This window comes from Phycodurus eques, chromosome 2 (assembly GCF_024500275.1).
Source record: "Phycodurus eques isolate BA_2022a chromosome 2, UOR_Pequ_1.1, whole genome shotgun sequence".
NCBI lineage: Eukaryota > Metazoa > Chordata > Actinopteri > Syngnathiformes > Syngnathidae > Phycodurus > Phycodurus eques.
In genome coordinates, this window is record NC_084526.1 from 4,198,100 (window position 1) to 4,213,683 (window position 15,584).

A 15,584-nucleotide genomic window follows, 5' to 3' on the forward strand; every position below is an offset into this window, starting at 1 on the left:
ATACATACATACATATATATACATACATATGCATACATAGATACATACATACATACATATACATACATGTATATACACATATTATATATATTCTTATATATATTGTTGGTGAAGAATGTTAAGGCCCGATTCGTCCGAAAGTACTAACCAACGCTCTGACATGGAGCACTTAAAGGGGACATATTTTGCCAAACCAACTTTTTCTAGTATTTGGGATGTAATATTGTTGCTATGGTGTCTGAGTAAACCTGTGAAATAAGAATTTTAATCATCCATGCATTCCTGAGTTCCAGATGTTTTCTGCCGAGAGGCCTCAAATCAGGGCATTTGAATTTCTCGATCTTATCTACGTCACTAGCGAAGAATTCATCCTACCTCTCCGCTCCCGAGACAGCGCTGCCAACATAACAAACACGTGTGCTCTCACAAGTGTGTCTTCTTCTAAATAGCCAAAATACGGGAACTTTAAAGCACCAACACTTTTCAGTAAGTTCCCATCTTGGGTTAGGGTTCAAATAAAGAACTTTATGTTGACCAGATTTTTAGTTAATCATCTACCAGTCAATACTGCCTAAAAAGACAGCCAGCGATGTTTTTTTGTTTGTTTGTTTAAACACTGAACCTGAACCATCCTGAAAATTTGGGCACACCTATCTTTTCTGCTGGTGCCACCCAAGAAAAAAAGTTAGGCACACCAGTGCAAAAAGTTAGTCTCGAGCCCTGTAGTAAGCGAAACATGTCGGGAAAAGCCGACTAGAACAGCTTAACTTTATTTGGCGTTAATCAGAGACCCTTTAAATGGTGGCAAATGTGTGATGACGCCGATTTAACATGAACTTGAATGTGATTGTTTGAATCTGAACACAGCCCCGTCCCAATTATAAGAGGGTGTGCACACTTGTGCAACCTCATTATTTTATTATCTTTACTTCCCCCCTTTTTATATCCACTGTATGACAGACGCGCACACAAAATGTGTAATCGTAACGTGTAACCTCAGACAAAGTCGCAAAGCAATGACGCAATCACAAGTCGAGTCGTACTATGACAGTACCTGCAATAGGTAGAAGAGGTGCTGGTAAGCTTCCAATTTGACTCTCTTCTCCTTGCTTAGGGCCTTTAGACCTCCTCTGTGTTTGTTCATCATCATCATGTTGGACAGCTGACCCTTGTTTTTCTTCGTCAGCTTCTTGCTGTGTGACACCACCTCCTGCAGGGTGATTTTGTTTTTCACCAGCAGACCAATCTTGATGTCCATCAGGTTCAGGTCATTCTCCAGCTGCTGATTGGAGCGGATGTTGGTGACCACCTCCTCGCGGAGCCTCATCAGCTCCAACTCCTCTTGGAAGTCCTGGTCACTGTGATCCAATAGGTGGACGAACTTCCTCACCACCGCCATCGGAGGATTTTCAGCATTGACTGTATCAAGAATTATAAGATATAAATCAAGAAAAACACTAATACCACAGATTTCTTCACGTAAAATCTGGATTTCAATCTTACTCAGCGTCTTGTAGTCATCCCTGGCCTTATTGGCTCTGATAAAAGCCTGAATCTTCACCACATCTTTGATCTGCGGTAAAAACATCACTAAGCTGCTCAATAGTCCATGTTATTAACAGCACAGAATTGAATCTAAATCACATAGGTAAGGCATACTCAATGAGCCCACTGCCCTCCTAAACCCCAAAGGACTGTGAAAAAAATGGGAAATGTGTGTGACATAGGATGTGATTCAAACCATTACTTAAAATGTAAATGATGTGACTAAATCTATTAAATTCCATTATAACGTGTCAATTAAGAATAATTATTTGTATTGTCTTGAATTCATTAAATGTTTCCTCAGTATCTAACCCAGTACAATAGAGAACAAAACACTCCCCCCCCTTCACACACACACACACACACACACACAGAGAAGTAATACTTACGTCACAGGTGTCAAAGTGGTGGCCCGGGGGCCAGATCCGGCCCGCCGCTTCATTTTATGTGGCCCGCGAAAGAAAATCAAAATTGCTCTGGTGTAATACCATTGAGATATTTGCAAGCATTTTTTTGTTACCAATCCCCATTTGAAAAGAAATGTAGGAGTGGAAAAATATGTTTTTATAGGCTTCTGATTTCAAAACTGGCTATTCATCAATGTGTTGTGTATCCTGTATGTAATTACAGCATATGAGGTAATCTTTCATTTCTATGGGTTCACAATTGTAGCGGCCCGCCGAGGGAAGTCGTAAATATAGTGTGGCCCGTGGCAAAAATGAGTTTGACACCCCTGACTTACGTGATCCTTGAAGTACTTTAGCCGATCCCTGTACTTTTTACGAGCTTGATGCATTCGAACCATTGATTGGATCTGAGAAACAAAAGAATAAAACATTAGGCTGAAGTGCTAAAAGTCTAGTATTTCCTTCTATTATAATAGCATTTGCACTGACGTTATTGCCATAAGAGCATTATTTCACCTTTACAGCATTGTCACTGTGGTCTTCTAGATACTTCTTACGTTCCTTGAAATCCTTCCTCTGTTTGTAGCCTTTCCAGTGAGCCTAGGGGAAAAAATACCAGTGAGCTAAATGCATTGGGGGTGGATGACATAGCCTCAAGATGACATAATACTCTTAGCAAGTTTTGCAATATTGATACGTATGACAGTATATTAAAATGCTGCATTAATTGCAATATATCGCTTTTTACATTGTGACAAAAATTAACTACCAATATCGTAGACATTGCACAGCACAGCTGTAGTATGTGTTGCTCCCTGAAACGTTTTCAGCAACAAAATACAGAATGTTTTGTGCTGTTGTATCTTGCTTGGGCTCTCTGTATGTGCGTATACTAAATGGCCTTCATCCCACCTGTATTTGTGTAACAGCTGGCTCTTGTGATTTTAGGAAGTTCATCCGCTCCTTGAGGCCTTTCCTCACCAGGTAGCCACGACAACGAGCTTGCAGCTTGGTAATGAGAGTCTCGTTCGCCAGCCACAGCTGCTCTCGATTGTATGCTGTGGTTACCCCTGAAACTACAGACTGCGGGGAATAACAACTTTTTAAAAAGTTAGCGCTAAACAGCCTGGATTATGCAGTGCTGCAACAGGTACAACATACCTGAATGTCCTCCTTGTTGAGCTGTGTGTTGTTTTGTAGGAAACCCTCTGGTTCCACCCAGGTACCCTCTTTTGTATTCAGGTTGTAATAGTAGTTGTGTCCACCCTTCACCCAGTGTTGTACCCATTCACTGCCGTTATCACCTGAATACCATAGTAGTGTTTAAAAAGAAGATTAACATATTTTTTAGCATACGTTAGTCTTGCTTTATACCTGTTATAGCAATATAATAGTTTGGAATGTAACTTTTGGATCCATCATTAGACTACCTCAGAAAAGCTTAGTTTCACAGTACACTGGATGTATAGCAGCATGCCCCGTTCAGTGGATCAGGAACCTGAACCATTATGTACAGGATGTCAAGCCACCAAAATCCCTGACTAAAAACACTACCGATAAACGACGTCTAGAGCTAAGGTCTTACACATACAGGATGCAGCTGTCATTTCGAAATTCTCTCTTTACACTCTTTATTGCCCCCAAGGACCCCTCTGTTATGTCTGGCTATAGTTAAACTACTGGATACAGAAACAAATATTGAGACACCCATCTTCATCAATTCATTATTCATTAAGGGTTAGACATTTTGAAAAATGATTTGCTCACAACTTTGTGAAAGTAGTTTGGGAAAGGCCACTTTGTCTTCAAAAAGTGCAAAAAGCTGACTCCCATCCAACTGCCTGATGGGATGAATTGGCCAAAATTCCCAAAGGCACACAAAATTTTGCAAATCGTCCTCCTAAAAGAGTAGCTGGAGAGGTGTCCCGCGTCATGTCTATTAAAGTGCATTGGGCTAGTAAATCTTCCACTCCAGTTTGATGACTCTAAAGGACATTAATACTAAACATACTCTGTACTATGGCTGTGAATCAACTGAAAAAAATGAATGTTGGCTCTACAGTCATGTCAAATGAAAAAAGGACAACCTTTTGAAGCATTCTGTGTGGAGGATCTACAGCATGCTAACCAACAAGGTAATTTGTGACTAACATGCAGTCAATGTAATTCTTAACCCTATTCATTTGTGTCCTCACCATCTTTCTTCTTTACTTCTTTAATGTTGGCCAAGTCCTCCTGATAGGTCTGCGCACATTCAGAGGTGACTCCATACAGTCCTGCCCCAGAGTTACGCAGAGCTGTGACAGTCTCAGCTGCATCGCCATTATCCACCGCCTCATTTATGGTGTGGATAGACTGAGAGACTGTTGACACAAATAGCAAGGCAGCACTTTGTTGGAAACTTTTTGTTATCTTCCAAATGGAGGCAGCATGAACAAATGTGTCTGCTTACACAACAAGGCGTCCTTTGTGTCCTGGTTAGCCTGGAGAATAGCATCCTGGATCTCATCCAGCCAAAGCACAGCAGAAGGATCTTGCGTCTCCTTGGACAGACATTGAAAAATATGTTGAGCGTGGAAATCTACTAACTGCTTCACTTTTAATTTTTTGTGTTTCACAGTGCATCTCTATTGTTGTAATAAGCAGTTTTATTTCAATTATTATTTAGCCTAATTATATTTTGTTTAAATTCGAACAAACTTTAGGATGCCTCAGCCAATTGCAGCCGTTCAGAAAGAGTTAACATTGATTTTATTTTTTAATTACATTTGAAATAAAAAAATACATAAATAAAAATCTATAAATTCTTTAAAAGTGCTTAAGCAGCAACGTTTGTGAAACAAATTAAGTCACTGCCAAAACATTTGGCCACAACTGCTCATTCACACCCACAAAATTAGACACGTCTACAACATCTAATCAGATCCAAACAAAGAGCTAAAGCTAATCTTATGTACTCATGACAATAGTTGAAAATAGCCAATGACTGTTGCAAAAGAAGCAAGACACTGTAGACACTGGGTTTTCAGATCAAAAGATGAATATGATACAAAAGTTTAGAATTCCAGCTTTTATTTCATGGTATTTACATCTAGATGTGTTAAACAACTCAGGAAAGAGCACCTTTTGTTTTTTTCAAGTGAGCAAAAGTTTTGGAATAAACATTATTAAATTAACTTAAAGTGAATAACATTTAATATTTGGTGGCATAACCCTTACTTGCAATAACTGCATCAAGCCTGCGACCCATTGACTTCACCAGACTGTTGCATTTTTCATTTGAAATGCTTTTCTAGGCCTTTACTGCAGCCTCTTTCAGTTCTTGTTGGGTTAAGGTTCGGTGATTGACTTGGCCAGCCCGTCCCTGATGAAGTGCTTTGTTGTGTTGGCTGTGTGTTGGGGGCCGTTGTCTTGTTTGCATGATGAAGCTTCTCCCAATTAGTTTGGATGCATTTTTCTTTAAATTGTCTCATATTCATCTTTGAATCTGAAATGTCTTCAGGATACAACAAAACCAAAGGAATTGACGTTGCCGTTTCCAATACTTTTGGAGGGGACTGTATAAGTATATAAAATGAGCCTGCAAAAAAAATAATGGAAAATAGAGCCTGCCTTGGGAGATTAAGGTTAAAATTAAATTTGCCTAATTTCTTTGCTTTTTTTTTTGGCTTCCAAATTGAGCCAGGCCCATCTCCACCTGCACCTGGTGCCTGTTTCAAGCTGTGCCACATGAATAGCATCCTCCTCTTTAAGCACTCTTATTCTGCAATTCAATTTACTGCCCGGTGTTTTCTCAAGTTATAAGTGAGCTGAAATATCCAGATTTGGGCAGACAGTGCCAGACAAATACTACAATACATGAAAGCTGGTTTTGTTCGTCTAAATGTGAACAAGAGTAGTGCGCCTTTGCCTTCATGGTAACGATGAACTTCCCAAAATGGTGGCCATTTGATACGACGATTAGATTGGCGCAAACAGCGCCCAATGTGGAAGTCAAAGTTGTAGTCTCGCGGATGAAATAGTTGATAAATAAGCAATAACTAAATAAGTAAAAGTAGCGAGTGACATTTAGATCATTGTAACGGAGTATTAGTACCGTTACCGCAAGCTGTCAGCATTCAAGGAGTACGAAATGATTTGCATGTGTGTGTATTGTACCGCTAGCTTTTGTTGGCTAAACTTAAACATGTTTTTGGAGAACAAATTGAATGTAGCTACTGTAATTTTAACATGGCAAGCAGTGGCTAGAAATAAGTTAATGTACAGCGGAACCTTGGGTTGTGAACAGCCCAGTTTACAAACAATGCAAGTTACATACAAAATTTCCGTTGAAAAATTATCTCTAGTGACGTATTATTTTCGGTTTGCGAATGGTCTTGGTATAGACGAATGCTGCATGATGATCACTGACTCCGTGCATATCGCATTGCTGTAAGCTGAAAATAAGTTGTCTGCTCCACAACGTAAGGCGGAAATCTGCTCTAGGCGGAAGTTGCACCTCCACATCCTCAATCATCCAATCTAATATCGTTGACATCAAAAAGGAAGTCCGAAGTTTACAGTATGTACCCTATATTGCCAAAATTTCTCACCTGCCTTGACTCACATATGATTTTAAATTATATCCCATTCCATATAGTTTAATATGATGTTGGTCTATGCTTTGCAACTAAAACAACTTCAACTCTTGTGGGAAGGCTTTCAACAGGGTTTAAGAGTGAATTTATAGAAATTTTTGGCCATTCTTTCAGGAGCATATTTGTGAGGTCACACAGTGATGGTGGACGAGAAGGCCTGGCTCGAAATCAACCCAAAGGTGTTCTATTGGGATGAGGGCAGAAGGTCATCCATACCAAATTCTCTCACCCGTATTTATGGACTTTACTTAGTACACTGGTGCGCAGACATGTTGGAACAGCCCATAAAAGATAAACCCAGACCTACAGCAGCTGAAATAAGTATTTAACATGTTACTATTTTTCTCAATAAATGTTTCCAAAGGTGCTATCGACATGAAATTTTCACCAGTGGTTGAGAACAACCCAAGCAATCCATACATACAAATAAAGTAGAACAAATAAGATCAGAAATTAAGTTTTGTGTAATAATGTGAAATAACACAGGGAAAAATTATTGAACATGGCAACTGGTATTTATTTAATACTTTGTAGAAAAGCCTTTGTTTGCAATGGCAGCTTCAAGACGCCTCCTGTATAGAGAAACGAGTCACACGGTGTGATTTTGACTCCTTCCTTTACACAAACAGTCTTCAAATCTTGAAGGTTCTGTGGGCTTCTTTTATGGATCTTGAGCTTCAGTTCTTTCCATATATTTTCAATTGGATTCAAGTCAGGTGATTGGCTGGGCCATTCTAGCAGCTTTATTTTTTATTTTTTTAATTTGAAACCAATTGAGTTTCCTTGGCAGTATGTTTTGGATCATTATCCTGCTGAAATGTCCACCCTCATTTCAATTTCATCATCCTCGTAGATGGCAGCAGATTTTTGTCAAGAATGTCTCGGTACATTTGCCCATTCATCCTTCCTTCAATAATTTGAATTTTACCAGTACCATTAGCCGAAAAGCAGTCCCACACCATCATGTTCCCACCTCCGAACTTCACTGTGGTTATGGTGTTTTTAAGGTGATGTGCAGTGCCATTTCTCCTCCAAACGTGGTGTGCATTTTGGCATCCAAACAGTTCAATTTTGCTCTTATCCAAACAGACTATATTCTCCCACTATTTAACTGGCTTGTTCAAATGTTGTTCAGCAAACTTTAAACAAGCTTTGACATGCTTTTTTTCCCCACCAATGGGGTCTTGCGTGGTAAGCATGCATACATGCCATGGCGGCGGAGTACATTACTCACTGTTCTCCTTGTGACAACAGTACCTGCTAATTCCAAGTCTTTCTGAAGCTCTCCGCAGGTGGTCCTTGGCTCTTGGACAACTCTTCTGATTATTTTTTGCACTCCTCCCCTCAGAAAGGCCATCATTTAGGACTGAACCAGCTGATATTCATTTGCACTGACAAGGGGATTTTTACACCTCCCTTCATGTGTTCAATACTTTTTTCCCGTGTCATTTCAGATTTTCACACACAACGTAATTTCTGAGCTTATTTGTTCTACTTTCTTTGTATGTATGGATTACTTGGGTTGTTCCCAACATCTGGTGAAATTTCCAGGTCAATAGCACCTTTGGAAGTATATTTAGTGAGGAAAAATGGTGACGTGTTAAATACTTATTTCAGCCGCTGTATAGTAGTCAAATATGTCAAAAGACAGAATAAGGATCCTGCAAAAGGCCACGAACCTGGAAGGCACAGACATTTACATCATTGAAGATTACACTGATGCAGTCCGACAAAAAAGAAAATAACTTATGCCAAAACTGAAAGTCCGATAGAGGAGATATCGCATTCCTAAGACATGACAAACTGATCATTTACTCCCGTAGCAGTACCGCAAGACAGCAAAGAGACAACTAACTACAACATACAGTACCAACTCACATAATCTATATTTGTGTTTACAAATGTAATTCATTAAAATTAGAAATGAATCTAAAAACTTTTGTGCAGAACACAAGACATCTTACGCTGCAAATAATTTTGATCCTAACAACCACTTTTACAACCTCATTAACAACTGTGACTATTACACAGATGAACAATTCGTAGCTAACATATGAATGGAAAATAATTCTATAATACACTTCGACAGCAGAAGCCTCTATAAACATTGCGACAAAATCAAAGAATACTTGGACAAATTCAACAAATTTACAATAGCTATAGAAATCTGTCAAGATACAGTGTCGTGAAAAAGTATTGGCCTCCTTCTCAAATTCATCTATTTGTTTTTCATAGTTTCGCCACTTTAATGTCTGAGATTATCAAACAAATGTAAATATCAGACAAATTTAACCCAAGTGAACATGCAATGCTGTTTTTTTTAATGGTGATTAAATGTTTTAAGGAAAAAAACAACTACCGTATTATCACGACCATAAGGCGCACTTAAAAGTCTTAAATTTGCGCCAAAATGGACGGGGTTTATAATGCGGCGCGCCTAATGTGTACACCGAGTTCCAAAATCTGTAAATGTTGTTGTGTGACTTTGATGAGCGCTCCGCTTGACTGACTGGGAGCATTTCCTGCCGACACGCTGCTTATATAGAGGAAAGGTGGACGTGACTGAGGACAGCATGCGGACGTTAAAGGGGGAAGGGTGCACGTGACAGAGGACGCTAAAGGCACGTCCCCAGTAGGTATATAGCGCCGGTATGTGCATTGTGCAAAACAAAACAACAAACAAAATGGCACCTACGAAGAGACACACTTACGAAGCACAGTTTAAACTGCAAGCTATCAGTTACGAGGAGGAACATGGGAATCGAGCAGCCGCGAGAGAATTCAAGATCAAGGAATACATGGTTTGCAAGTGGAGGAAACAGGAAAACAAGCTTCGCCAAGTCAAGAGGACGAAGCTGGGTTTCCGCGGAAACAAGGCGAGGTGGCCCGAGTTGGAAGACCAACTCGAGCAATGGATTAATCATCAAAGAACAGTCGGGAGAAGCATCATTGCTGAACAGTCCCCCGGCAACGAGACTGACTCCGACAATGACGAGGGAACCCGGCATGTTTGATGGAAAACTAGCCCAGCTGTTCATTTCGGATACAGAAGATGAGGACGTTGATGGATGAGGGTTGACAAAAAAAATAATGTGAGTTCATTGTTAAATACTTCAATAAAGTACAACCGAACTCAGTTTTGCTCCCGCTGCCTTTTTAAAAATATTGTTTTAGCATGCATGCATGCTACCATATGTTTTAAGATAGTGTATGTTTTACCATGCCTGCGCCCAATAATACAGTGCGCCCAATAATACAGTTCGCCCTATGGTCGTGAAAATACGGTAATCAAAGTTAGATGGCCCTGTGTGAAAAAGCAATGACCCCCTTAACCTAATGACTGGTTGGCCCATCCACAGCAGCAACAACTGAAATCAAGCGGGGTTTTTTTTTTTTTTTTTTTTTAATAACTGACAGTGAGTCTTTCACCTCTGTGGAGATATTTTACCCCACTCTTCCTTGAAGAATTGTTTGAATTCAACAAAAATGGAGGATTTTCAAGCATGAACGGTCATACTACTGAATTTCAATTTTTATGGCAGAGTGGCCCGACAGAAGCCTCTCTTCAGTGAAAGACACATGAAAGCCCGCATGGAGTTTGCTAAAACATACCTGAAGGACTCCAAGATGGTGAAAAATAAGATTCTCTGGTCTGATGAGACTTTTGGCAATATAGTTTGTTATTTATTGAATTCTAGTGTCTCTTAAATTAAGACAAGGAACAGTTCATGTTGGCTTAATCACGTCGAAACAGCTCGCCACGGAGGCATTCCGTGGGCGGAAGTTCTGCCTATACACACATTCAGCCAAACAGATGCGACCCGCAGTTGCCAGTGTACGAATGAAGATTGAAGTAGGCGTGATATCGTCGCACAGAACATTTTCTAAACAGTCAGAGTGGCACCCAATTTAAAAAGGGAAAGTGCTAAAGATAGTGTTCGGTAGTAGTTGTCATGGATGAGCAGAAACATCTTTACTGTGCTTCTTCTAGCGTTGCGCAACCGTCATTGACTGTGTGTCACGCAATGCAACTGAGGTAGGCACTGCAACTTTGTTGTTGTTTTTTTTCTCTTTATTAGACTGACAAAAAAAAAAGTACTCGCTGGTGGTAGTGTGAGCAAGGCAATAAAAAATGATCAAAAGAAATGTGCAACAAAATGACTAACAGAGCAATTCATCTTTTCAATGACTGTGACGTCCCAATTTTAGATTTATTTATTTTTCTGAACAGAAAAAGAAAAGTTTCCCTGGATCGGTTTGTTTCGCCAAAATCAACCAAGGAATGGAAAATGAGACACAAAAGAAAACCACCCGAATAAGAATTTCCCCGTGTTACTATGGAAGAAGGCTCTTCTTCAATGAGGGGCTGTCGCCCTCCTCCCCTTTTCCTCCTTAGTTCAAGTTAATGACCACAAAAATTATATTTATTAGTTTGTTATTACTTTATAATGGTGTTTTTTTCCCACTTATTTCTATATTTCACTATATTTGTTAACCAAATATAAAAAGGTATAACTTAATTTTGGGGTTGAAACTGATTAATTGCATTTCTATTCATTTCAATGGGAAACACCACCTTGGTTTAAGAATGTTTCGGGTTACAAACAGGAACACAGAACGAATTAAGTTCGTAACCCAAGGTTCCACTGTATTATTGAGATAATATGTTTTTCATTAGAACAAGATTTTCTTGCTTTTTGCTTAACAACTTAAGTAGAACTGCAATATTGTTAGCTTTTTTTTTGTTAATACCCAAAGTAGAATGGCAACCTTGAAGTAGTGTTTTAGTTGACCATTTTAACACAAAATCCTAAACTATTGTAAATACATTTATATATTGTTAATAGGCATTTTAAAATAAATTAAGGTATTTGTTGATAATTAATTCGCCCTTCTCTAGTTTGTGGGTTTGTGTTCATCGTCATAGTTATGAGCAGTGTGCGTGATCTGGCGGCTATGCTGCAAGTGTGCGTTTTGGGGCCACTTAAATCCAAAATCAAGTTGCATTTTCTCATGCTGGGGCCGAGGTGTGTCACTGTGCCCCATTTTAGCCACGCCCTTAATGTGTGGACAACTGAGAAGGTGAAAAAGAGTTTAACAACAATTCAATTCAAATAAATTGTTCTCAATCTTTGCATGTTTTCAGCACTTGAAGTATTTAATGTATTTAGAAACTTCTATCCATCCATCCATTTTCCGTATTGCTTATCCTCACTAGGGTCGTGGGCGTGCTGGAGCCAATCCAAGCTGACTCTGGGCGAGAGGCAGGGTACACCCTGAATTGGTCGCCAGCCAATCGCAGGGCACACATAGACAAACAACCATTCACACTCACATTCACAACTAAGGGGAAAAGTCTTGAATTAACCTACCATGCATGTTTTTGGTATGTGGGAGGAAACCAGAATATCAGGGAGGGGAAGGGGGGGGGGGGCATGCAGGAATGCGGAGAACATGAAAACTCCAAACCAGGGAGGCAGGATTTTAACCAGTGCTCATAAATGTGAGCCAGATGTGCGAACCAGTCACCCACCTTGCCTCCAATTTAGAAACAAATCCGGAAAATTACTTTAGAGGGTCCTACAGTAGAAGAAATTTGCTTTAAATCTTTTAGAACTGTTTGTTTACAAAAAAAGTATATTTTTTACTTAACTTCTTTGTGCAAGACATTTTAATTGAATTATTATGTAATTGGCTGGCAAAAGGTTCAGTGTGTACCCCGCTTCTCGCTTGCAGTTAGCTGGGATAGGCTCCAGCATACCCGCGACCCTAGTGAAGATAAGTGGGGTAGAAAAAGGATGGATGGATGTAATCTAAGCAGTTTTTTTTATTTTCCAATATATAAGTGGCTAACAATCATATACAAAATAATTTTTAAAAAAAAACTATAGCTCACTTTCGATTAACACGGATGCCTACTATGCTACTGTATTTCATTCTCGGTCATTATGGTGGTACTTGAACAGAGAGTATTTTTTTAGGTGGTACTTGGTGTAAACATTTTGAGAACTACTGAAATATACTGTAGTAACCCATTATCGTATCCAGATGGCGCACTCCTCTATACAAGGCACTGCTGCCCTCAGTCGAATAGCCACCTCATCTGGTTCCAGCCTTCTCTTTTTGTGCTGCAGAGGAGGTGTGTGCATTATGAGGAAGAGGCTGAGTCAGACTGATACCTGATCTTAAGGCTGAACGGTAAATAGAGACTAACATCTGGAGCAACATGCAGCTGAAGTCTACCAAACTCTATCTTTGCAGTAGGAGAAGTTAAACCTGATGTGCTTTTTATGTCTGCAGTAGGTGTTTTAAGTCGTATTTGCAGACAATGAATAATGACTGCATGAGGCGCCCAGTAAGGGTGTGGTGCCTGAGCAATGAGGCGACTAGTGCAATAACTGTGGCGCAGCTTGTAACATATTACCCTCATGTCATCCAACTCAAGAGGAAGTGAAAGGGCTGCAAGGGCTGAAAAGTTAATAACTCATCTTCCCAAATTTTGGTTGCATGTGATTCATGTTTTCTTCCTTAGAAGCCACACGGTGATATTATTATTTTATTTTTTTAAATCATTAAAAGTCTACTTGCAAATCCACATATAGAACAATGCTTCAGACAGGCCAATTTGTGATCGCAGTATGCCAATTTTAAGAGGAATCGCAGATGTTATAGAGCTTGTTAGTCAGCGGAGTCTGGGCAGAACTTCCTGCTTTTTATCTAGGCTCAACCCACAGTGAAAGACACCTTCTGTCTCTCTAACGGGTCTCATACAGCAGAGGTAAACAGGAACCAGCAAGAATCACGTTGTTTCATCTCCTCTGACCTCATATCACCTTCAGCCGGACAATACTTCCACTGTAGCTTTGATTTGTCAATCTCAGCAGAGCAATGCCCCATCAAGCCTCTGAAATCCAACATTGCACTGTTCTAATCACGTTCTCGCCTAAAACTGCCACATGAAAAACTACAAGCCTGTTCCCATGGGTCTAGCCTAGTGGTTCTCAAACGTTTTACAAGTACCACCTAAAAAAGTAGCACTGTAGCAGTCAACTTTCTGTCCCTTTATGGAAGTGAGGCTATGCTTGTTATTTCCTGTCAAAAAGGGATGAAAATAGTTCACTTTCAATCTCTTTGTTTTCTTTGTCATGAATCCCCATATTATATATTTAAGGGTTTGTGTGAAAGCCGCTGTCCATATCTGGGGATGAGTGGGCTGCACCCTTAGATTTAGCCCTGATAAGCAAAAGTATTCTTTTTTTCCTTTTTTAGGGGGATGAGGAGATCCCAAAAACATGCATGGTCGGTTAATTGAAGACTCTCAATTGCCCGTAGGTGTGAATGTGAGCACGATTGGCTGGCGACCAGTTCAGGGTGTACCCTGCCCCTCGCCCAAAAATAGCTGGGATAGGCTGCAACATGCCAGCGACCTTAGTAAGGATAAGCGGTATGGAAAATGGATGGATGAAGGGGGAGGGGGGCTTGAAAACAAACTTAGGAAGAAAAAGAATATATATATTTAAATTAATGGCCAATGTTCTTAAAAAGGGCTTTTGAGAAATCAATGTCATAAATTGACATTGTGAAATGTAATAAACAGAAGGAAAACAAGTTTAGCATGACTTTGGTTAGCAATTTATCTTCTGTGGCAGAGCACCAAACCAAATATGGTGTACACATGCAAAAACACAAAACAAAGGCCAATGAGTCTGAGCTGGTTTTCCAGACTAGTATCAACAGAGTTTTCTGTTTGATCAAAGTTTGCACAAATACAACCAAAGAAAGGCATGTAAGGAAACAAGTATTAAGTGACAGGGAGAAATGATCACAGCATGACATCATCCAACTGCACGAGTCATGTGCTGCTCATAGGCCTGAGTCAAACAGAGCCGTCTGCATGTGTCATATGTCTCTGTGCCCTGTGATCAAACATTCACAGTAGTACAAATCTATTTATCTCCAGATCGAGAGCTGCATTGCTGTAGCTGGGTAACACAGCAGGAAGCAACCACGATGTTCATTACAGTATTGACTAATTGAATGAGTGTTGTTAACCAAAGTCAGCTAGCAAGAAGTAGAAAAAAAAACATGTGATACTGAGAACCATATAGACCATATTGTTATTCCTTCTCCTTCCATACAATTATTTATTTGAGCCACTTTATTAGGTTCATCAATATGTATTTCTTTGTAAAGTTGTATTTTTGTAAATCAGTATAGATTACATGTCATTAAATTTTAAGCAGTGCATTTTTACTGTGTGCTTCATGTCTGGTTAGCGTAGACCTTAGTTAATTCCTTGATGAAAAGTACTCCATTATTTGTAATCATTTTTTTTTATTTGTGCGTTTGTTACTGCACTCCCTTAATGGAACTATTGTTCAACCTCTATGTGTAACATTAGTACATTTGTGTTTATAATTATCTTACATGAGCCTTCTCCCTGCGGGCCTCCAGCAGTTTGTCGTGGTAGTGCTGAGCCACAAATGGTTCCACATCTGTGAGCTTGGCTGACTGGTTCTGCAACATGGCCAAGGTCTTCATAGGATCCCCTTCATCCAACGCCTCATTGATCAGTCCGATAGCTGCAATACCTACAAACACAGTTTTGTTTTGGTGACAATATTGTATATTAATAATGTCGAATTATTAAAATGCTTGGTGTCAACACTACAAGTGACTGTGTACTATTAGAGGAAGCTCTCTGAGATGTTGGTCAAGTGCATGGGTATGGATTGCTTTTTTTTTTTTTTTTTTTTTTTTTTTTTTTAAATCTAAAAATATATTTCTAGGCTTGAATTAATATGACGTATCTGTGCCTATATGTGTGTATATCTTACGTTCATGCTCCTCCTGCACAGACATGTTGACCTGGTCAATACAGGCTTGTATGTCATTCCAGGTGAGATAATCACAACCCTCTTCCCTGGCTGCTGCCTTTAGACGAATCAACTCATCCATGTACCTGAGGCACAATCGGTGCAATATTACACTGATA

At 39.6% G+C, this 15,584-nt stretch overlaps 1 protein-coding gene across 1 annotated transcript in view; it reads right to left on the minus strand.

Annotated features, from left to right (window-relative positions):
- iqgap1 (IQ motif containing GTPase activating protein 1) overlaps nucleotides 1-15,584 on the minus strand; it is a 94,922-nt gene that overhangs the window by 21,761 nt on the left and 57,577 nt on the right. The window contains 10 exon segments of the mRNA XM_061664402.1: nucleotides 1,055-1,419; nucleotides 1,504-1,573; nucleotides 2,288-2,359; nucleotides 2,469-2,552; nucleotides 2,865-3,035; nucleotides 3,114-3,256; nucleotides 4,148-4,315; nucleotides 4,405-4,495; nucleotides 15,017-15,180; nucleotides 15,427-15,551. Coding sequence (XP_061520386.1) covers nucleotides 1,055-1,419; nucleotides 1,504-1,573; nucleotides 2,288-2,359; nucleotides 2,469-2,552; nucleotides 2,865-3,035; nucleotides 3,114-3,256; nucleotides 4,148-4,315; nucleotides 4,405-4,495; nucleotides 15,017-15,180; nucleotides 15,427-15,551 — 1,453 coding nt within the window.